At 38.1% G+C, this 25,084-nt stretch overlaps 1 protein-coding gene across 3 annotated transcripts in view; it reads right to left on the bottom strand.

Annotated features, from left to right (window-relative positions):
• Positions 1–25,084, bottom strand: part of Aff1 (ALF transcription elongation factor 1) — a 189,614-nt gene that overhangs the window by 110,350 nt on the left and 54,180 nt on the right. Inside the window, exon 1 of one of the 3 annotated variants that reach the window (XM_076865242.1) lies at positions 19,671–19,857. The exons of the other annotated variants lie outside the window; for them this stretch is intronic. Coding sequence (XP_076721357.1) covers positions 19,671–19,690 — 20 coding nt within the window. The 5' untranslated portion in view covers positions 19,691–19,857. Of the gene's footprint in view, positions 1–19,670; positions 19,858–25,084 lie in introns of those variants that run through there. 3 annotated transcript variants of the gene reach the window in all.

Genomic DNA, 25,084 nt, shown 5'->3' with positions numbered 1-25,084 from the left:
TTTCTCACCACCACATTCAAAGTGCTCCTTTCATTTTCTTAAAACTTCTATGAGAAGTCTGACCACTTCCTTTTCCACAGGCTGCAGAACCCACATGGCACCCAGCAGTGTCCTGCACATGCTGTGTCCAAAACAAATACAGGTTGAGCAACTAGCACCTGGGCTGGCAAGATTCAGTTTGATTACAAAGCACAGATGCCCCATGAAGCACAAATATACCCCTACTCCTGAACCCGGGGAACCTGTAGAGCAAGGGTTCTCAATCATGGCATTAGTGATACTTGGAGCCAGAGAATTCTTTGTGGTGGGGTTGCGCTGTACGCTGTAGAATGTTAGCAGCATCCTGACCCCCATTTCGGGTGATGGTAGCACACCCCCTTCCCTACTGTGAAAACCACAATGTCTTCAGACATTGCCAAATATCCCCTAGCATACAGTGGTAACGTTTCTTCCCCTATTAAGAACCACCACTGTGAGACTGAGAAACATTACCAAGGCCCTATGCTACTTTCCTACTGGAATAGCAGCCACCAAAAAAGTGCAGGACAGAAAGACGTGGTAAATTTCCCCCAATATCTACATTGATGATATCCTCTAACTAAGATCCTGTCACTGCCAGGTAATGGTCAGCAGGACAAGTCACAGACTCTCTAGGTCTTATTTTCCTCGTTTTCAAGATGGAGATGAAAATCATACCAAGGGTTTCGGGTTGTTGCACAAAATAATGCAAACATAGTGCTGAACTCAGTGCCTAGAACTGTAAGCATTCGATAACTGGATTATTATTAATATACATACATAATTAAGATCCAAATGTTAAAACTTGGTACATATTTGGTCCAGCATCCCCTTTTCTTTCCATGCTCCCCCTTTCTATACCATCCCCACCATTTCCTTCCTAAGGAGAAAGTAAGACAATTTGAGATAAAACACAATACAGTGGTCCCTAGAGCTGACAGCGTGCACAGCAGGACAAGAGAGCCCTAGGAAAATGGAGATTCCACAAAATGTGGTATCTTGCAGCAGAAACAAAGAAATGCACATATTTCATACTAGGAAGAGGTAGAAGATTATCAGTTTCATTCTAAAACTAGTTTCTTCTAAAGCAACAAGATCTTCAAGGAGGATGAGGCATAGAAGAATCTCATACCTTTTACACAAAAAGGTTTCACCAATACATTCTCCTTCCCAAATATTACCAAAGCTGACTGAGCAGCAGATATTCCTGAATTATAAGTAGATCGTCATGTCTCCAAATTCCCCCTGCAGCAACCAAATTGTGGGGGAAAGGCATTTCCCAGCAGCCAGTGTTCAGAAACAACCGCCTCACATTTCTTCACTCCAAGAGGAATTTTGCACACACCATATTCCCCCACTCATCTTCTTTTTCCTGTTTCAGTCACAGTTTACTTCAAAGACAGACAGCTCCAACCATATTCTGCTTTCCCTTTTTTCTTTAGCTCCACCAGTAAATAAAGGAGCACTGGCCACGTGGACAAGTGTTCAAGGAGAAGGAAGACACACAAAAGTCAAGAGCAGCTAAACAGGCTGCAAGATCTTGGTCAAGTCAATTAATTTCCACGAGCCTCAGTTTCTCACACTAGGGATGATAAGCACTGCCTTGTAGAATAAATACCACCAAATATGCAGAGCTCCCAGCTCAGGTTATAGCATATTACCTAATAAATGATTGCTTAATAAACAACTGCTATTCTTGTAGATCAAAATTAAATATAAACCTCTTTCAAAATGTCCAAGTTCAACTGAAATAATTCTAAAGAATCCATTTTTCTCAGATTCTTTTCCAATGAAATCTAGAGATCTCTCATATCTCTCCTTCTCTCCCATTAACCACCCCCAAAATAAGCCCCACAAAAACCTAACATAAATGTAAAATGAACCTACTTGTTTAAGCACATTTAAATGCTGTCTAATCAACTGTACCATTTTCCATTCTTGTTTCAAATGTTTGACATTTTGGATCAAGAAAAATTCTGCTCCAGCCTAGGGCCTAACCTTTATCATGTGACTTTCACTGCTGCTTTTACAAAACATTTTCTGTGCCCCAAATACATTTTTGTGGGGGAGGGGCAATGGGAGAAAGTTAATGGTATACTGGAAACCAGCTACACTTCTTTTGTTTTTAAATTTCCAATACAATTGAATCAACTCTGGCCAGCTCAATTATAAATGTATTAGGAAATTTTGTTTTAATTCAAACAAATGAATAATTTCAGTTGTGTGTGTGTGTGTGTGTGTGTGTGTGTGTAGGTGTAGTCCTGGGGTGCTATACCACTGAGCTACATCCTCAATCCTTTTATTTTTTGAGACAGGGTCTCATTAAGTTGCTCAGGTTGGCCTCAAACCTGTAATCCTCCTGCCTCAGCCTCCAGAGTTGCTGGGATTACAGGAGTGCACCACCACATCCAGCTTCAGTTGCTCTTTCTGTCTCTGAATAGAGCACAATTTTTAAAAGAAGTCTATAAAAATAGGAGCATCCAAATTTTCCACTCCTGATACAATAATATAAAATTTATTGGGTTGTTTTTGTTTGTTTTGGTTTTTTTCCTTTTTTTCTGAAAGAGGGTCTCAACATGTTGCCCAGGCTGGTCTCTAAAACTTCTCACTCAAGTGATCCTCCTGTGTCAGTGCTGGGACTACGGGCGCTTACCAGCTCTGATATAGCTTAAACAAATGTAAATTAGGTGAAAGTTTATAAATCTGAAGACAGTTGCCACAGGTCAAGTTTTAAATGTAACTAAAAGACAAAAAATAACTACAATTTTTCATCAGCTAATTTTAAACTAACAGTTAAACTTGATTTCAGTCTGCATGTTCGATCCCAACTTACTCTACTGAAGCAATGGCTGCTTCCGTGCTAGTACGCATGGATATATCTGCCATCTATAAGTAGAAAACAACCTAGAAGGAGTCTTCATTTCTTAGGATTTTGTAGGCTATACTAGGTTCTTCAACTATGACGGATTGATAAATAAATATGAATTAATGAAGCACATATATATGGTGCTCAGTAGTTTCCATCACTGGCATCATGAGCAGACGAACATTTATGAAACCTACTCACCAACGCATTCATCTACCTTATCCCGGTGCAATGTATAAAATAACACCTTGCTTTAGTCATATTAACTGGGCTACTTTGGCTTCTTTTTAAATCTATTCTTAGCATGACATTTCTAAGCATAAAAGATCTGAACGATTTATCTGTTCCCTTTCAAATTTAAGACAAAATGACAACCTCCAAAACTCCAACAGTCTAAAGTAAATCCAACCTCCTTTACCCTATATGTTGACTAACTGGCTTATCAAGCACATGGAGAGAGTGATTCAACTATGGGAAAATATTTAACATGTAAGGAAAAGGCTGAAAAGGGAGCAAGGAGAAAATGTTTAGACAAATTGTTCAGACAGAGGAAGACATTTCTCTTTCATTTTAATTATTATTAACTTTGTTATTGCTTTAGTTTTACTGAATTACAAAAAAAAGAATTTAAAGAGCCTAAATTATAACTATAATTATCAAGACAGAAGGACTACATAAAAAGTCTGCTATAAAGTGAGATGCTAACCACAGCAACACTGAGACCACGAAAGGCTCCTTCTGCCTAAAAACAGATGTAAGTTACCTATGGAAATATGATCCACCTCTTAGAGTTATTAAATAATACATTAATTGATGAAAAGAGCTAAAGCACTTTTTGCTTCTTTCTGGAAAACCTAAGGCACACAGGACTACTTCCCAAAGATCTCTGTAAATGAGTGGTGCCTGGCTCGAGGTTCAGGAGTCCCTGGACTCTAATTCAGCCTTCTCCAGTCCACGAAAACCTACAAAGAACATGATTAATCCCTTTTTAAACTTTAATATTTTGAAAAACAGGATGAGGTTTTATAAATTTATGAAGAAATCATCCTTTTAAGAAGCCACAAGTTGTCTGACAAAACACTGAAGTTCATCTGGAAAAATGTACATGAGAAAATAACCATGAAAAGTCGGAAAGTGCTTTGCAAGAGTGAAGAGTAGCAGGGTAAAGAAGGGATATCAGCTCTGTCAAGTCCTGAAACAGTCTATAAATGCACAGAGAGGGTGACAATGGGTCATGAACAGAGAACAGAATGGTTAGTTTGAGAAGAGACAGGAAAGGTTCTGGAACTCTCCCTCATTCCTTAAACCAAACTAAAATCCACATGGATGAAAGATTTAAAGATACACTTTTTTTTTTTTAAATCGAAGATTGAACTCAGGGGCACTAAACCACTGAGCTACATCCCAAAGCCTTTTTATTTTTTAATTTGAGACAGGTGGTGTAGTCAGCTTTTTCGTTGCTTTGACTGAAGGACCTGACCAGTAGGGGAGGAAAAGTTTATTTGAAGGATTCAGAGGTCTCAGCCATGGTCAGCCTGCTCAAAGTGAGGCAGAAAATCATGAAGGAAGAGTGTGGTGAAGAGAAGCAGCTCACATCTACTTTCCAGATACAAAATATACACCCTATAGCCATGTCCCAATTCCCAACACCTCCAGCCCCACCCTACCACTTCAATTACCACAGTTAATCCCTATCAAGGGATTAATTCACTGATTGGGTTAAGACTCTCACAACCCAATCATTTCTCCTCTGAACCGTTTCACACGTGAGCTTTTGTGGGACACCTCACATCCAAACAATAACATCCCTCTCTTGGTTCCCAAAAACTCACACACACTCATCTGACAATGCAAAATACATGTAGTCCATTCCCAAGAGTCCCCTCTCAACAGTTCTGAGATTGCTCAAAGTACAAGTCCAAAGTTTCTCTATGATTCAAGGCAATCTCGCATTGTGAGCTCCTATAATATTAAAAGCAGTTTACAAGTATCCAATATATACAGAGTAAACTTGTGTGTGTGTGTGTGGTGCTGGGGATTGAACCCAGGGCCTTGTTTATGGGAGGCAAGCACTCTACCAACTGAGCTATATCGCCAGCCCCAGAGTAAACATTTCCATTCACAAAATTATAGACATAAAAAGAAGGGATGGGACCAAAGCAAGACCAAAATCCAGCTGGGCAAACAAGTCCTGTAGCTCCATGGCTGGCATCTAGGGCACATGGCATCATGACATGACGTTCTCTCCAAAGGGCTTGTGTAGCTCCCACCCTCCTGGCCTTTTTGGTTGCAGCCCAAGTGGCCTCCCTGTTGGCTGGTCTCTGATAGATTCCTGCAGCTTTCCTAGGAGGATGTCCCATGTTACTGGCATTTTAAATCTGGGGGGTTGGGGGGTGTCTCCACTGCAACTTCAGCTTCCTCCTCAAATCTCCACACCTGGCCTTCTCAGGGAGTGCCCGCAGGAACTCCAACCCTGCTGCACTTTGCCGGCCACCAAGACCTTCCTTTGAAATCTTGACAGAAGCCTCCACAACTCATTAACTCCAGCATCCTGCATTCCTGCAGAACCAGCAACACACGGTTGGTGGTTGGTGCCAAAGTCTGCCGCCATCTCAAGTAGTACTCAAGCCTCTAGGGACCCTGTCTACAGTGGCCTCCGAGTGTCTAGGTGGCTGAGCACATTGAAAAAACATCCTAACTGGTCTTTTCAAGAGACTTTTCACTTTTACTCCCTAGAGCTAGAGATGGGTGTGGTCTTGCCAACTCCTGAGATGCCCTCAGGCTATCATTCTTGTTGTCTCTGAGCAAAGTATTTAGCATTTCTTTAGTGGTGGTAATGTCTTTAATAACTGCAACTTTCTTATTCCTATTTTACTCTGGCCTTTCAAGTCCAATTTTTTGAATCTTTCTGCTCTACTTTCTGCTCCTGATTATCACAATAAAGTTGGCTAAAAGCCTTCAGCAATATCCATGCCACCACCTGAATGCACCTAGACATTTCTTCGACCAGATTAAGCTTTTAAAATCAGCGTCACAGAATGTCTCAGGACATGAGCATAATGCAGACAACCTCAGAACATAGCAGAAATGGCCTCTACTCCAAATTCCAATAGAGTTCTCCCTTTCTAAACCCTCTTGAACTCTGTTTTCACAGACCATGGTCCTACTGCCATTTTGGTCTTCTAAGATCCCACCAGAATCAGTCATTAAGCTCTGCTTAAAAAAAAAAAAAAAAAAAAAAAAAAAGATAGCATCTTCAACAAATGGTGCTGGGAAAACTGGAAATCCATATGCAACAAAATGAAACTGAATCCCTTTCTCTCGCCATGCACAAAAGTTAACTCAAAATGGATCAAAGAGCTTGATATCAAATCAGAGACTCTGCGCCTGATAGAAGAAAAAGTTGGCTCCGATCTACATATTGTTGGGTCGGGCTGCAAATTCCTTAATAGGACACCCATAGCACAAGAGTTAATAACTAGAATCAACAAATGGGACTTACTTAAACTAAAAAGTTTTTTCTCAGCAAGAGAAACAATAAGAGAGGTAAATAGGGAGCCTACATCTTGGGAAATATGATATGTCAAGAGCTTTGTAATGTTTTGAACAACCAATAAAAAAATAAAAATAAAAATAAATTGCTATAAAAAAATCTAAATCATTTCCAGCTTGCAGTGCTATACATCTCAAAATTCCTCCCACCAATTCCAAAAAGCTCCAAATGCTTATTAACCACATGGTAAGGTTAGTCACAGCAAGGACCTGACTTCTCGGTGCCAATTTCTGTTTTAGTTATCTTTTTCACTGCTATTTACTAAAGGACATGACCAGAACAATTGTAGAGGTGGAAAGTTTATTGGGAGGCTTACAGTTTCAGAGGTCTCAGCCAAGGCTGGCTGCCTCTATTCCTCAGGGCTCAAGGTGAGGCAGAACATCATGGCGGAAGAGTAAGGCGAAGGAAAACAGCTACATGGTGGTAAGGAATCAGAGAGAGACTCCACACTCCAGGTACAAAATATATCGCCATAGCCACACCCCAATTCTTACCTCCTCCAGCCATTACCACAGTTAGTCCCTATTAGGATTGGGTTAAGACTTTCACAATCTAATAATTTCTCCTCTGAACCTTCTTGCATTGTCTACATGTAAGCTTTTGGAGGACATCCCACATCGAAACCATTACAACAGGGTCTTACTAAGTTACTGAGGCTGGCCTTGAACTTGACATACTTCTGCTTCAGCCTCTCAAGTCACTGGGATTACAGGTGTATGCCACCACACCCAACTAAAGACATACATCTCTAAATATTATGTCTATGTCTGTGATATGTGTGTATGTGTATTCCATTCACCTAACACTCAGAGAAACCTTCAGTAAGACTACATAACAAAATACGTGGTGATTTTAAAAGAACATATCAGCCAATGTGGTAACACACACCTATATAAATCCACCAACGGGAGGCTGAGGCAAGAAGAGTGCACGTTCAGGGCCAGCCTCAGCAACTTAGCAAGACCCTGTCTCAAAATGTAAAAAATTCAAAAGGCTGGGATATAGCTTTGTGGTAGAGGGCTCCTGGGTTCAAGCCCCAGTAGCCCCTCCCCCCGGAAAAAAAAAAAATTCCCAAAACAAGCAAACAAACAAAAAACAAAAAATACACACACACATACACATAAATAATATGTATATAATTATTAATATCAATGCATCAAAAACAGTGCATTAACATTTATAAAGCAAAAACCCTAAGATACTAGGGGAAATAGAAACCCATTAATTGTTGAAAACTTTTATTCTTCTCCCAGTCTGTGGCAGATCAACTGAAGAAAAATTAAAATACAGAAATAAATTGACAGGGCTAATATACATTTTTATTTTACATACCTTTATTTTAGAACAATATAAAACAACAATAAAAGGCAGGGGCTTGAGACCCTTGTTTCCTGCCTTAGACCCAAGAATAGGAGTAACCGGCTATCAGCAGAGGAAGCCAGGTAGGACAGGACCATTCAAAGCTACTATAGGAGCCATGGGGACACTACACTGAGGGCCTACTGTACATTTAAAAGGGGGAGAGGGTTAATACAAACCCATGTTTAACTCTGAGGTCCTCCTGGCCTAGGTCCCACTACCCTGCTATAGTATGCTGTATTATCTCTGAAAGAAAATAACTTCTTTTTATGTGTTTGTGAAATATTCACAAAAATGTTCACATATTATACCACAAAAAGTCTACAATTAAATACATGCATTTGAAAATAACTGTAAACAGAGATACAAGAGAGATGAGGTGATAATGAAACCAGGATCCCTGAAGCAATTTTATACCATCACAGAAGATACAGACAAAAGATATTGCAGGTTCTAGTTGGTTGTGATCACATTTTTTCAAGAAGCCATGGAATCCCTTGAGAAAAAGGTGTTTAAACCATCTGCTACTTCTTGAAATATCAAAGGTGAAAGACTATCCATTTTCTCTTTCTGTATTTTATGTATTAACACCACTTGTACTATGTTTCCTTGTTTAATTACCTGCCTTGAGAAGCTCACTCCTGGGCTTTGATTAACACATATGAATTATTTCTCTCTTCAAGATCTGGTTTTGGCAGAGATGGAGGCTATCTTCTCTCCACTTCTCATGAACAGACCTTCACATGATGAAAGGTTATTTTGTGAATTAACCTTTATATCTACTAGCAAGCACAAAAGTCCTCCTTACTGTTTAAATCTTCACTTCCTTATGTTTGTATTCACTTGAGCTGGGACTTCTCTAATTCTACCACATCCCTTATTTGACAGTTCCCAAACTCTAAAAAAATATCCCCTGAATTTCTTTTCAACACTAATATGCTTATGTATCAATTAAGGGCAACTCTTAAAAACTCCAGCCTCTACTTTAAAAATTAAAGTTATATTAGGACATTCATTTTGAAATCATTAAAATAATTTTTTTAAAAAAATAGGGCTAACTTTTCACAGTACAGTAACCCACTAAAACAGTCAAATTTTTATTTCAGGAAACTGCCATATGATGGTTATTTCCTATCACCATGTTCACCTGTTTAAAAAATACCATCTGTCCCACCACTGCTACTTACTTCTATGACATTCCGGAGGGACAATTACGTTTCTCTAATATGTCCTGGCTTGCTTTTTCTCCTCTGCTGTTCACCTCCCTCAGAGGTCCTCCTGGCCTAGGTCCTACTACCCTGCTACAGTGCGCTGTTCGTTTTTGTCACAGTACTTAACACAGTTTATACCTGTCTTATTTGCCATTTTGTTTGATTATTTGAGTCTTTCTCCTCCATCAAACTATGACCTCCTTAGATGGACACAGTGGTTCACGCTTATAATCCCAGGAAATTGGGAGGCTGAGGCAAGAGGATTACAAGTTCAAAGTTGGCCTCAGCAATTTATTGAGATCTTGTCTCAAAGTTTTAAAAATACAAATGACTGGGGATGTAGCTCAATGATTAAGCACCCATGGGTTCAATCCCCAGGGAAAGTGTGTCTATCTTACTCACCTTAGAGCCCTGCACAAACCACACACAGTAGCTGGCTCTCAGTCAACAAAGCATGCATCCATATATAATATAAACAGCTAATAAACATATATTGCTACTGAATGTGAATTGGCCATATTCATAAAGCTAAAATACTGATAGAATCCATAAGTAGATATAAATTAATACCCAGAGCAATGAATTCCAATAAAATTTGGAGACTTCCAAATTCAAAGGAAACTGGGAAGAGATGAAAAAGACATGTAACCAGGGTTTCAGAGCTTTTACAGAATAGCTAAGGAATGCTAAAGACAACTCACTTTCTTTACCATCAAATGTGTGCCTAAAGATATCTTCAGAGTATTTCATGAAATATTTTTTGTTCATGAAACAGATCTTTTTCTGAAGTTCCCCATTCAGGAACCATTTTTTAGTAATAATTTCTAGAAGCTTCACTTAGGTAACATATTTTTGTATGTGAATTTCTAGAGAATTATAACAGCTAACTTTTACCCGGGCAAAAATTTATCTAAAAGCACACTGAAATAACAGTGAAGTTCCAATTGCAATTATAAAGTAAAGAATTTATATTTAACGAAGAATGTATTTAAATTGTACTGAGGACCTATGCTTACTGGTAGAGCATGTGTCTAGTACATAGGACTAGACCCTGGGTTTGATCCTCTGCACCAAAAACTAAACACCCAATCCTAAGCACCAAAAACTAAACACCCAATCCTAAGCACCAAAAAAAACAAACAAACAAACAAAAAAACTGAAATTTTCTATGAGAAAAATATGAGTTGAGTTGGGATTTTTAAATCGTATGAATTTTATACATTTTCTAATATCAAATACAAACTTGATCACATCTCTGAACTATTTCTTTCATAGTGCAAATAACCATGATATTATTGAATGACTTGCAAGAAATTATTAGATTGACACAAGCCTGGGCTATGGCAGGCATATAATTTGGAAAACAGTTGGCACTTTCTCAAAAAATAAAGCATAAAACTATCATGGTACCCAGAAATTCGACCCCTAAGTATCTAAACAAGAATTTGCATTCAAATTTCATAGTGTTATTCCAAATAGACCAAAAAAAGAAAAAGAAAAACCTGGAAATATGTATCTCACAACCCACCCAATCAAATACTATCCAGCCAAAAAAAAAGACAGAATTACTGACATAGTCTATGCCACATATGAACCTCAAAATATTATCTGAATGAGGCAGGCACAGTGGCACACAACTGTAATCCCAGCTACTCAGGAGGCTGAGGCAGGACAATAGCAAGTTTAAGGCCAGCCTTAACAATTTAGTAAGACCTTGTCTCAGGATAAAATAAATAAATAAATAAAAAGCAATGGTGGGGGGAGCTGAGAGTGTAGCTCAGTTGGTAGAGCACTTGCCTACCATGCTCAAGGCCCTGGGTTCAATCCCCAGAGCCATCAAATCAAACCAAAAAAAAAAAAAAAGCAATGGGGATGTGGCTCAGTGGTTATGTGACCCTGGGTTCAATCCAAAAAAAAAACAAAAAAAACAAAAACAAAAAAAATGGGTGAAAAAATTAGATACAAGAAACCACAATATTTCATTCATGACTCCATGTATATAAAATGCCCAGAAAAGACAATTTACATCAACAAAAAGATTAATGTTTTGAATAACCAATAAAAAAAAAAAAAAAGATTAATGATTGGATAGGTCTGGAAACATCAATTAGCTGTAAGTGGACATAAGGGATCTTAATGGTGAGAACAAAATCTTTTGAAACCAGTTTATGATGATGGTTGTATCACTCAGTGAACTAAAAAAGCAATGAATTATACACTTGAAGTAAGTGGATTTTATGATATACAAAACACATGTCAATGAAGTTATTAAAAAAAAACTAGAGAAAGAACACTCATTAAAAAAATGAAATTATAAAATCCAATCTTTTTAAACTGCTAACCTAGAGCTTTTTGTTGTCTGGACATAGATTTCATTTAAAAACAGAAATTAAGTATAATTGGTACACTTTGAATTTGAAAAAAAAAAGACAGGTATAAAGATAAGAGACAACACTAATCTGAATAAAATTAGTTCTCTTTTCCAATGTTTATAGCTATTAGAAATTCATTTTTAAATTAATGTAATATATTAGCATTCACTTTACCTTTCAGTATTCTAATAGTAAAATGTTACTGCCTACATATTTCCATGCAGTACAGTTTACATTTACCCACTTTTTAAAATGTTAATGGCCTAACACTAAAAGGGGAACAGGGAAAGAGAAGATACCAATTATAATAACAGGAAAACTAATTCCTGGAAGTGTAATTACTAAGCCAGTTACTTGAAAAAGGTAAAATGACAGGGCTTTAATTTGGTACTGATAGATAGTTTTTTTTTTTAATTGCTTAAAAAAGAGGTCTATTTAAAAGATAGCAAATTAACTCAGTGAAATGTTACAGTTTTCCTTCAAGAAAAAAAATTAAAACAAAAATCATGATATTATGGGCTCAAATTTTTATCAGTTTCCAATTTACTTAGAAAATGTCCAAGGTATGGGGCTGAGGATGTGGCTCAAGCGGTAGCGTGCTCGCCTGGCATGTGTGCGGCCCGGGTTCAATCCTCAGCGCCACATACAAAGATGTTGTGTCCGCCGAAAACTAAAGAATAAAAAATATTGAAATTCTCTCTCTCCCTCTCTCTCACTGTCTCTTTAAAAAAAAAAAAAAAAAAAACAGAAAATGTCAAAGGTAAACATTTTGTCAATGGAGAGATTTTAAAAATTTTCTGAATAACAACATAAGGAACAGATTTCCTAGGTTTTGCTTTTTTTTAAAAAAAGATATTTTTCAAGGAAGTTTAAATATTTTTACATTACACAATTCTTACATATGACGTCAACACTGTGATAACACACATTGTAGGAGTCAAATTTTCAAAAAAAAATGCATAAAATGAATTAGAGCTCTCTAAAAATCTTTAAATAATTTATACCTGTATTGGAAATGATGAAAAGATGAGATATATAGCACAGTGAATTATTAAAAATAATGTTGACAAAGCAGTGGAGGAAAGAACTAGAAAAAAGTTTTAAAAGGTAAAAGAAAATTTAAAGAAAGAGCCTAATAGGGGCTGACTTTCATGATTATTGACTATATTTCAAAGCCTCCCATTGGTTTCCTACTTTTTGTACAAAGCAGTAAGAACTGGTTAATTTTATACCACTTTCCATAAATTGCCTTACAGAATAAATCAGATACACCTGCATTTTTAAAGCAGGGAGAGTGGGGGAGGGAGAGAAGCAACTTAACAAGTTATCCAGACACACATTACCCAGGATGGAAGTCACGTGATAACCACCAAAACATATGCACCAAATCAAAATTTAATTACACCGTACAACACAGTTTCAGTGTGCTTCATATTTTATTGACTGCTTTGCTTTTGACAGGACAGTTTCCTGAAGGAAAGTTCCAAGAACTGAAAAGTTACAACACCCACATACCAGAGAGTGTTTCCTGAATTTTGTTGCAGGAAGTGACATCTGCTATAATTTTAACATTTACTTCCCAGTAGGGGAGTCATTTAAAAAATTTTATTGACCAGTATTTGTTCAACAACAGTACACCTAGACAATGCTTTTGTTAAAAATACAAAACAAAAAGTTTTCATTTCATTTCATGATGTTTGGACATAACCACCACCAATTCGCAAGTGTAACTGTTCCCTGGGAAGGAAAACAACTGTGTTTGATAAATTGAGGTGTGTTGCGTAGAGAGAGAGAGACGGTGGTTTAGGGAGGAAACACCCAGGGCAGAGAAAAGGGTATATTAAATATCCAGATCTCTAAGAAAAAAAACAGTTCCTGGAAAAGTGCTGCATGATCAAACACTGTGCATTACTTCTTGGTGCCTTTTACTAAATTTTTTTAAACATAGGTATATCTGGGCATTTCAATATTTCAGTCGGCTTCTTATATGAAGATAAATTAATCTATGTTCTCCAGTAAGCTCCACTCTGTTTAAATAGGAGGGGGGAAATTTGTATATGTATGTTAAATCAAAATTTAACTGCATTGTACAGTAGAGGGTGTGTGTGTTTTCTTTTTGTGTGTGTGTGTGGTTTTTTTTTTTTTTTTTTTTTTTTTTTTTTTTTGTACCAGGGATTAACCAACCACTGAGATACCTTTTTTAAAAAATTTGAGACACTTTTTTAAAAAATTTGAGACAGCATCTTCGCAAAATTGCTTTGGGCCTTGCTAAATTGCTGAGGCTAGCTTTGAACTCCCATTCCTCCCGCCTTTAGCCTCCCAAACAGTTGGGATTACAGACATGCAACACCATGCCCTGCTCCAAGTTTATATAATTCTACACACATACACCATACCAGGGAGCAGTATGTGATCCCCCTACCCCACGCAGCCAGCAGGGCTCCACCCAGGCTCTACCCAATCAGTCTGTCTGGGGGAATAGGGAGCCTGCATATTAATAAGCACCTGGTGATTCTTGTGTCTCAAATTTGAGAACCTTGAACCTAATTTGAACATATTATCCTTAAAATATTTTTACTTTCCCTTGTTTAATGGCCACTCCAAAAGTAAGCAATACTGAGAAGGCAAGATCCTTTAGGATAAAATAAAGGCCAGTAAGTTACTCAAGAGTCAACAACCTTAACTCTTCCCCAACCCACCCAAAAGAATCTTGAGGCCTGCAGCGCTCCAAGTACTCTGCACAGGAGCCATCATGTAGGGAAAGTATTCTTTGTACTTCTTAGCATGTGGTTAAACCAGGGGTGCCCTTCAAAAATATAATATCTAACACCAAGATAAAGACAAAGAGTTAAAATTTTTTTCCCTTTGTTTACTTCAGTTTCTTTGGATAAGATAATGTCACCACTGGGATTTCCTCTTAATACTTTAAATCTGACACCAAGTTACTGCCTTAAGAATTTGACAGGAGTTTAATCTGGTTAAATTAAAAACAAAGCTAATAAACCAACACAATAAAACAGACCTTCAGCAGAGAACAGGGCTGTCAGAGTATGGGTCTGCTGGCTCTGTGGCCATCAGGTTAAGCTTTAACTCATTGTGGACAGATAGGAAAGGAAAGAGTTTGCACAAGGAGGATTCTCAACACTGATCGGCACCAAAACACAGAAAGTCAGCACAGAGCTGATTTTAAACTTAATCTTTACTTTTGGTTCCCCAGGGCATTTGTCCCCAAAGTAATAAATCTTATTTTTCTCCTGAGTATAAATCTAAACTTTATCCACTTGATACATTTATATTTGAGCCAGACACTCTGCATTCTACCTGCTCTATTACTTTGAGCAAATGAGTACACATTATGTTCATAATAAAATAAATACAGTCTGAAGCACAACTAAATGACTACCACTTCAGATTTCCCAATACTTTTTTTAAGTAATCGTTTTAACCTGTAAAAGTTATGTACTCACCATATATCAATAAGATGTAACTAAATTAAAACATAGAAATGGCACTCAACTCACTATATGTTTGTATTTCTGAGTCAAGAGACATATCTAAAACTTTTTCCTAGAGATAGACTAATTTTATATGTGACTTATAGTGGAAATACACTCTAAGTTTATTTGACAATTTTGGAAAAAAAAAGAAAGAGAAGTTTGCCAAGATAAAACTAAGTTTATACATTTAGAAACAGTCAAATTGTCCTTCATACCACAAAACAGTGGTGAAACTAATCAGTTTTATGTTTCCTCTATTTTATTGCTAGCCAGCAACACATAAATTTGGATGCTCAAAACAAGTAAATGACAGGAGACCAGGATAATAAAGAAATGTACTCCTATCTACCAACAAGATCATATTTTTGTTCCTGAATAAATTTGAAATTCAAAATCTTTTTAAGCAGTATTCATTAAACCTCATTTTCAAAAGAGTATAGATCCAGCTACAGAATGCCATCTCATGTCATGGTATAGAATTCCCTAAACCTCCTAAGAGATCTTTTGCATTAATTTTGCCAAACACTCCCACAAATCAGCTGACTTTAAGAAAAAGATTACTCATTGCTCCTTCAGTCTTTATCATGGAAGAAGCCTAGACTGTGAGTCAGGAAACTCAGCTGTGCTCTCAGGATGAACCAGAAAGAAATCACTTAAAAGACTTGTTTGTGTTTCTCTTCTGTCAAGGACACTGTTTACAATGGTGTCATACGGAAAAATGGGGACAGTCATGGGGTCAAAATAGTATGCATGCTATTTCTCTTCCTTGAACCACACTTTCCGAACTACAGTATCCTTTTTTGCTCTTGGCTCATATTTAATTAACTGCTTTATGTTCATGAAGTTTCTTTCACAATAATCAGTAGCTCACAAGTCAGAGGTGGGGGCACAGGGTGGGGCAAAACTGGTTCTATACCAGTTTAAGAGCAGTCCTTTTTGCAACAGGAAAGTTTCCCTTACCAGAGTCAAAGAGAGCCACCAAAAACCGGCTTCATATTAATCTTGGGAACAATCTGACTTTACCTCTTTATTGGTTTTCTTTTCTTCTAAGCTTCATTAACATGAACTTGGGTCAAATTAAGGAAAAAAAAAAACTGTGGAGAGCTCACTAAACCTAATTTCCTTTCGCAGTTTGTAAGAGCTTTCTTTTGAGAACATGTGTGCTAAGCCACCAGATGCAACTCTCCCAAAAAAGCAAGTTCAACACCCCCACTCCGCACCCCCAGAACCCTTCCCCCCAGGGTGGGGGTGGGCCCCACTTCTCAGGTAGCACACAGTGCTTTTTAAAACTGCTTAATCCCTGCCGGTAGTTGAAGGTCTGTATATATTCCTTCCTAGAATTCAGGGATTGCTTCAATGAGAGTTAGGGGAGATGGAGATTCAGACAAAGCCCTCCTTTTTATTCAATCCATCAACATCACTCTTCAGTATAAAGCAAGCTAATCCATATAGAAAAAGACCCATAAACTGTTATATTTTATTAATTCTCAAAAAGAGGGAATGCTAATTTTTAATACTTCTACAAAGAACAGTCTCCACACACTTCAGATTAGAAATCTGGAAAATAAAACTATGATCTTGTAACCATTTCACATTAAAGAAAGCAAGTTTATTACAATTCCCTCAAGGAAGGGTATTCCATGTGTCTGCTATGTTGATAGTTCCCAAGAAAGTGCATGAGGTAAGGCATATGTCCTGGAGACAAACGCATTTCTGGGTGATTACCTTTCTCCAATTCTGATAACTCATATGCCAAATATTAATTGTTTTCGAGCTACTGATCAAAAGACTCTTGAGTTTTAAAAGTTAGGCAATTTATATTTTACTCAACAAATGCATTTTTTTAAGAAAATAAATCAACCAGAAAAGCAAAATAAAAATAATTTCCTACTTTGAAGTTTTGGAATGAGGTAGAGGAATATAAAACCTCAATTTCAAAAAGTTCATAAACCAAGAAACACTTAGGTAGCTCCTCCCTCTTTCAAAGTACTTATAGCTTATGTAGGGGACACTAAAAGGAAGAGACATTGTGCCTAAGGAGCTGGCTACAGTGCATGGCCCATTCACAGAAAAAATTAGCCATATACCACCCATCAATATCAAATCCAGAATGACACTACCTTATAGCAATGTCAATTAATTAGAGAAAAATGCCATGGGTTGGCTCCTTTATAATTGCTGCAAATTTCTCATCTAAGTTCCCAGCTACAAATTATTTCAATGCACAATGAAACTACTGTGGTTAAACATTCAGCTATGAATCTCTAAGTCCAAAGATTCTGAAAATCTAAATTAATTGTCTCAAGAATACTAATGTGTCACATGGTCAAGTTTTTACTGGCCAGATTATACATTGCAAGTAATGTTTCAGTTTCTCTTAGCAATACTCAGAGAAACTTGGCCCAGCTTTGGGGTTCTCTGAAATCCAAAAATATCTTAAATTTTTTCCATATATTCTCTATTTGGACCTCAAAGATTATCTACTCTCCCACAAAGCACAATGTCTGAAGGTAAGGTTGGACTACATTCTAAGTGTAACTGAAGAAAAGGATAATAAGGATTATTCACAACTTATGAGACATATTCTCTAACATGCAGGCTAATAAAACAACAGATATAAGGGAGGGCCTTGTTGCTTTGTTTAAAGTTCAAGGACATATCTGAAGGTCAGGTAGGACATCAAAACTATGCACAGTTCTTTTATTTCAATTGCTAGCATGTTGTACCAACCTACTGATAACTCAAATTACAACATCTTGCAGAAAAGCAATTTTACCAGAAATCGCTTTCTCTTACACTGAGGCTTTGCAATTCCTCTTTTAACATCTCATCTGTGCTTCAAACAGGCAGCATAGAAGCAAGGAAGTGCTGCAGAGTACTTCTGGAGCCAGAGGTCTGCTCCACGCTCTACCTGCATGACCTCAGGCAAGAAATACCCTGGCAGGGCCTCAGTTTCCTTAACGACCAAAGATAGATAATAAAAGTATTAAGTGAGAAGAGTCAAAGAGGTAATTAAATTAAAGCTGCTCATTGCTGTGTCTGGCACACACAGTACACCATTTACCTTTTATCTCATTTTTATCTTTAGTTTAAGGGTTCAGGCATTGAAATCACTCACACTTTTGTTCAATTCCCTGCACTATATTAGTGAGCATTGTCAGCCTTGATTTAATTTCATAGATCAAGACATCTTAATGCAAGGTTTTGTGCCATGGACCCCTACGGTAATTTGATAAGTAATAGCACTCTCAGGATAAAGTTTTTAAATGCATTAAATAAAATACATAAGAATACAAAGGGAACAAATGACATAAAAATATACCAACCAAAATATTTAAAATTAATGGTTCTATGCTTTTATTATTAAACAATATAAAGCAGCTCCTTAATTTTCTAAAAGTGGTATATGTAAGATATTAAGACATGTGCAAGAACTGAAATGAGATTATGAAAACATGAGGTTTCTATTTGTGATAATATCCCTAGTACTGGTACCACAGGGTTTTGTTTTTGTTTTTGCTTCTGTCCTTTCCCCACCCCGCATATATTTCTACTAAAAGAAATGCTAAAATTTCACTTTAGCATTTAGGGAAAGTAAAGATGCAACTTCAGTTTCTTATCCAAGTTTTCCTACTACATTGGCCCCAGGTTAAGAACTCCTTTTTTAGAACAATCAATAAAATGGAGTCTGAGGATAAACCACTGAGTTCAGAGGATTAAATATAAAAAGCAGGTGGCACACAAGAGGTTCTCTATTTAGACACATTCATTCCTTCCTAGAAAGTTGTTTCTTAAGAAAAAAAAATTAAGTTACATCCTCTCAAATTTCATTATTTAAACATCTACTTCTCTCTATGATCCGAGACTTCAGACCTAAATTTGTTGAGCCTTCTGAAACAACCCAAATCACTATCTTTCATCACATAATAACTTGAAGAGCTTTCCTACTATTTTAAATAACTGAGGCCACGGTGCTTTCTAGTAAAAGTTTAAAAGAATGTATATATAACTCTTTAGTTTCCCTTAGCACCAACTGCTGTCACAACTAAAATGAAGTCACACAGATCGCACACAACAGTTTGAATCTTATACTAATCACTAATGCCTTGTCATCACTCTTTTTAAACGCTCATTACAAAACCAGTAACCAACCATGGAAAGACAGGGCTTGAGGTTCTTACAATAGTCCTCCTCTGACAGCAACTGCAGTTCATTATCCTCTCTCCCCTTCACCAACCCCGGTGAATTCCCGGTCTTTGCCTACTCAGCAGATTCACGCAAGCTGTGCCGTTTTATGTAGAATCATACGTTCTAGCAGTAAAATTTTCAATCACCAGGCAATTTGTCTCCCACCCTCTCCTAGGCAAGATATGATTTACATTAATTGTATCTCTAAAATGCCCCTTAAGACACCAGCAAGCAATCAAGAGAACCAAAGGGTGGGTGCACAAAGAACATAACGAAAATTTGAGCAAAAGACAGGCAAGTGAAATCAACTTAATTTTCCGAAAAATAACAGTTATTTTTAGAAGAAGGGGGATCTTTAACTTCAATCTTAACTTTAACCCAGTCTCCCTCTCCGCTGTGCAGAAACTGTCTAGTATGTTCTCCAAACTGGTTTTTATCTGACGTTCAGTTATGAGCCACAGCATCAGGAATGATGAGAAAGCAATGACAAAGCTGCTTCCTGCCCGTCTCCTTCCCAGCACCCCAGCCCTCCCCCCTCACCCCCGCAACCTTCATTTTCCCTAGCTACTAGCGTATTTAAAAAGTTTCTCTCGGTGCCTGCCTTACCTTGAGTGGGCTGCCATCATTCAGCTTAGAGAGCCCACTATCTTCTGTCCATCAGACCTTTCAACCCGCGGGCCCTGCTGCCAGCGCCTCGCTCACCATTTGCCGGAGCCGTGCGGGGATGATTCCCCAGCTCGACTCCCCGAGGTTAGGGGACTACCTGCTCCGGAGCCCCGGGCGCCCTCAGCGCAGCCTCGGGCTGGAAGCGTATTGGTTCGCACTAATCCTGATGGACATCCGGGCACTGGGGCCTCTGCAGGAGAACTACACTTTAGCTGAGCCCGGGGAACGTCGCGTCCGGATTCGAAGTGAGAGCGCGCCTGGGGCGACTTCTGGGCAGGGAGGCGAACGGGCCCCAGCGGAAAGCCCGCCAGCGCACTGCTCGCACCGAGCAGCCGCACGAATCCGGCCAGAGTTGGAAGGGAAAGGCAATAGCCTTTTTGCTCCTTCGAAGTTGTCCGAGTTCGGCGGAATACCCCCGTCAAGAAAGTTCTGGTGGTACGGCCCGCCTCCTTAAATGGGCAGGGCGCTCCGCCGGCCGAGCCGAAGGCTAAGAGAGGCGAGGCGCTGCCGGGTCGGGTCGGGTTGGGTTGGGTCGGGTTGGGCCGGGCCGGGCGGGGGCGCGGAGCGCGAGCGCCGACACAGCCCAGCTCTCCGCCGCCGGCCCCGCCTGCGGACTTCTGGCTAGCGCTCGCTTGCCAGGTTTTAACGACGTACAAGCACACACCGTCGGAACACCAAGTCCTCGCCGCTCAGAACTCCAGCTATAATTTGAATATTGTTGAATATTGCGGTCCGAGAGGCCGCAGAGAGCAGGAACCACTGCAGCAGTAAACCACATTCGCTACTTTTGATCACTCCAGAGCTTGCAATCAGGAAACGGACAACTAATGCACATATGTTTTACTTTGCTTTCAGTTTTGATTTCATTACATTGAGACGAATATTTACAAAACATCTTCCCTTTTGTGGCCAACGTGCGTATTACAAAGAAAACAGTAACTCATTTGGGTCCTTATGTGATTAAGGAACTGACGACAAAGTAGGCGCTCAAAGTACAAGCGAAATCGTGTCCTACTCAGAGGACCAGGAAAAGTATTTAAGCCGTGCTTAAAGACAAGCAGGGGGTGGGGGGCGGATAACCTTCCAAGGGGCAGAGATGAAAGGAGGTGGTGCTTCAGCCATCGCTTAGGGACGGGCACGCTGTAGGTGCTAGAAACGCTTAAATGAATATGGAATGAATCCCTACTCTGTGGACTCCCCATTTGACCTAGAATCGTGACAATGTTGTCCATCTCACAAAAAAGTAGTTCACACTGTGTTACTAAGTCGTGGACAGACGTGTTAACGCCTGGCACCAAATCTACAATGCTGGGAGAATGGCCCAGTGCATCTCAAAGTATGCTTAGAGGACTCCTGGGAGTCCCCAAGACCTTCTCCGAGGTCAGAACTATTTTTAGAATGACACAAAGACAATATTTGTCTTTTCACTGTGCTGACATTAGTACTGATGGTGCAAACGCAATTGTGGGGAAACTACTGGCACCTTGGCAACTAATCAAGGCAGTGGGAGCAAACGAAACTCATAGTCACTGCATTCTTCACCACACATTAGCAGTTAAAAAAAAAAAGAAAGTTTCCTTTATGAAAGTCCTTAAAGAAGCAAGCAGTTAGAGTTATGACTTTCATAAATCTTGACCCTTGAGCACGGGTCTTTTTGATGTTCTTTGCAACAAAACAGAAAGCACACATTAAGCACTCTGCTGCACACTGATGTAAAATGGCTGTCTAGAAGAAAAGCATTCCTGTAACTGAGTGGCAAAACAATTCACAAGCTGCAGTTATTCTGACTTGGATTGGGCAAACATTTTCTTGAAAATGAACAAAGTGAGCCCGTTTCTTCAAAATCAACTGGCAATATTTATTGCCAATGATAAAATTTGAACTTTCAAGCAGTTTTGAAAACCTTACATCTGTCACTCTAAATTTGACAGCTTCCTAATACTTAAGGGGTTTCCTGACAAGATCTTAGTGGATAGTGATGAGTGTGAGTTTAGAAGTTCTGCATAATTTAGTAACCAATAGTTTCCAATGACCAACACATGATTGTACAAAACCATGCACAGGTAAAAGATCCACTGAAAGTGCAAGACAGATTCATGGATTTTAATGTAACAAAGTAAGAAAAAAAAAAGATGAACATACTCATTTCAGATTTTGCAATGTAACTAACCTTTAGGAAACCACAACGTGTACAATTTGGTATAGTCATAATATTAAAGAAGATATCAAAGTAACTCCTTTTCTGTGTGCAGCTAAATTATCATTGTAGACTTCAAAACAACACTGCAGAATAAATGGAGAAGCAGATAGAGAATCCAGCAGTCTCCTATTAAACCAGACAGTAAAGAGATTTACATAAATGTAAAATAATGCCAATCAATACCACTAATTTCCTTAATTTTGGAAAAATGTAACTTATGTTAACATATAAAGGGGTTTTAAAAAAACTTAATGAAGATGTTAAATGCAGTAAGTCCTCTATATCTATGGATTCAACCAATCTCAGTTTGAAAATATTTGGGGGGAAGAGGACTACATCTGTCCTGAACAAGTACAAAAATTTTTTGTTGTCATTATTTCCTAAATAACACAATACAATTGTTTACATGGTACTAGGTATTGTAAGTAATCTAGAGATTATTTAAGGTATACTAGGATATATGTAAAGGATATATACATTTTATATAAAGGATTATGAAATCATTTATGCTGTAAACAAAATTATATCAGGCATAAAGTAAAAAAAAATTTTTTTAAATATCATTTACTCAAAATTTCCATTTGCCACAGGAGGCTACAAATGTGCACTGCTAATATTAAATTATATTTTTCAGGGTCTGAGGGTGTAGTTCAGTAATACAGTCCTTGCTTGCCTCACATGTTCCAGACTCTGGGTCCACTTCCAGCACTATAAATAAATTAATTAACTAAGAAGTTACATTTTTTCCTCTGTAAACTGTTAATTGTTCTGATACCATTTAAACATGGGGAAATGATAAATACAACAAATATTTACCCAAAAAGAAATTCAGAATCAACATCAGATTATAATTACACCTGAGATTCCCTGGGCCCTCAAACTGGTTTATAATTTTAATTAGATAAGCTAATTTGAAACAGATGTAGGATTACACTAGATTTGTAATACATCTAAAAATACTAGAGGGAAGTACAGGAAAAATTGTTCTACAAGTGAATACTGTATGTGACAGAAGAACTACTGCAATACAAACATGAGCATTATGATTTCCAAGCATTTTGAAAACACCATTGTATCCAACCCAATCCTGTTCAGCAACAAAATGGAACAAAAAGGAATTCTTAACCTTTTGGGGGCACAGAATTCTTTGACTCTCTGATGAAATATGAGAACCCAGGCCCACACTATAATACTTTGATGTGGTTCATGATTCCTCTGGAGCCCACTTAAGGAGCATTTGAAGCTCTGTGGACTTCAGGTCAGAATGCCTAGGCCCTGGTCCAGCTAAAAGACCCAGTTCACCTTGCTAATGAGGGGTAAGATCACCTATCAATCTTCACTGACCATTTAGAAACTTAGAGCTGACTTAGTAATTGCCCATGATGGTGAAATATTTTTCACAAAAGTAATGGAAAGATGCTGCATGACAACAAGATATATCTATACAACAAAAGAACAGATTTTCCTGGGCAGTGAGCATATGCCAATCAGTTCTACATTTCCTTAATTCATTAATCCTATAGAGACCATAGGTAGTAAATCCAAAAAACTAAGGTGCACAGTTTAACAAATAGAGCAGAATTTATAATGTGAGACAGATCATTTTACTATCTGAAATCAGTTCCTGAATCATACAAGTACCTTTTTATTAGCTCTTGAAATTAATGAGATTTATAAATAACCTTTGCATACTGGTAATGTCAATAATATATGCTATATGTAATACATCTTAAATATAATTTTTTTAAAAAATGCACTCAATTATGTTTAACCCACAGTGCCAGGCACAGTGGCACACGCCTGTAATCCCAGCAGCTCTGGTGGCTAAGGCAGGAGGATCAAAAGTTCAAAGCAGCCTCAGCAATTTAGGGAGGCCCTAAGCAACTCAGTGAGACTCTCTCTCTAAATAAAATATTTTAGAAAGGCTGGGGATGTGGCTCATTGCTTAAGTACCTCTAGGTTCAATTCCTGTACCAAAATAAATAAATAAATAAATAAATAATAAATAATGTTTATCCCAGAGTAAAAACATAATAATCAAGTGCTTCATTGTTCATTTGGCAAAACATACAGATAGATTTAATGTAAATGCATACTTGATTCATTTCAAAATATATGTACTGTTTTGAATTTAGAAGATAAAAGATAATCTTTCTAATGCATTAATTTAAATTTCTAAAAAATATAAAAAAGTTGCCTCATTCAGAACCCTAAAATACCTGAGTGTATGTATTTGTGCACAATGATCATTCAAGGGTTCTACTACTTATAGGATTTTTCATCTGTAAGTTATGCAAGTCAGATCCAAGAACTGCCACTTCAATGGAATGCCATTTAATGAGGACATTGCTAAAATCACTTTGCTAAAAGAAGTGTTCCAGGTTGCCATTGGAAGATCTCAAATGTAGCAGACTCAGGAAGAGAGAGACAAAGCAGGTGGGGGTGGGGGTGGGGGAACATGCATATTCCCTAGAGGACAGAGACAGCAGGGAAAAGTGCTAATAAGCACCACTAGAAATTAACCAGCTCTCCCTTCAGCTGTGGCCTCCATGCAAAGCAAACCCCACTTTCCTCAGAACCTTTCTTGTTCTCAGGCACTATTCCAAAGATTTCCATCTCTCAGCTCTTTCACCTTGGTTATGAAACTGGTTCAAACTTCAACCTGGAGATTCTCAGGATACATGAAGGCAAAGAGGGTTTTAAGTAAATCTATATCCAGGCCCTTAATTTCCAAATGCTCTCCTTACCCCCAGTATTCAGACTCTCACTTTTCCCTTGCCTTTCCCTGTTCACAAAAGAAAAGCAGTCCTCTAATCCATCCCAAATCAGACTTACTAGATGCATCGCTCCAAGTGTTAAAAACGTCTGGGGCCCCAAAAGAACAGTTCTCTCTTGGTAGAGAGGGAGAGTCCCTGAGAGCAAATCAACAAGGAGTAATGGGTGGGTCCTCATTAAACTCCAGGTAACAAACCTGTCCCAAGGTTACCAGGCCTTACACAATAGCTGTGCATTAGAAGCAAAAATAAGATGCATAGCACCACCACCAGTAGTCAGACTGTCTGAAGAGTAAACCTGATTTAGCTGACTAATTTAAAGATGAGGATTTGGAATCTTTCAACATTTTTAAAGAAGATTGCAAGCAAAAATATTTAGA

Source organism: Callospermophilus lateralis, chromosome 8 (assembly GCF_048772815.1).
Source record: "Callospermophilus lateralis isolate mCalLat2 chromosome 8, mCalLat2.hap1, whole genome shotgun sequence".
NCBI classification, from domain to species: domain Eukaryota; kingdom Metazoa; phylum Chordata; class Mammalia; order Rodentia; family Sciuridae; genus Callospermophilus; species Callospermophilus lateralis.
The sequence above is the reverse complement of the archived record's forward strand: the minus strand, read 5'-3'. Positions and strand labels throughout refer to the sequence as shown.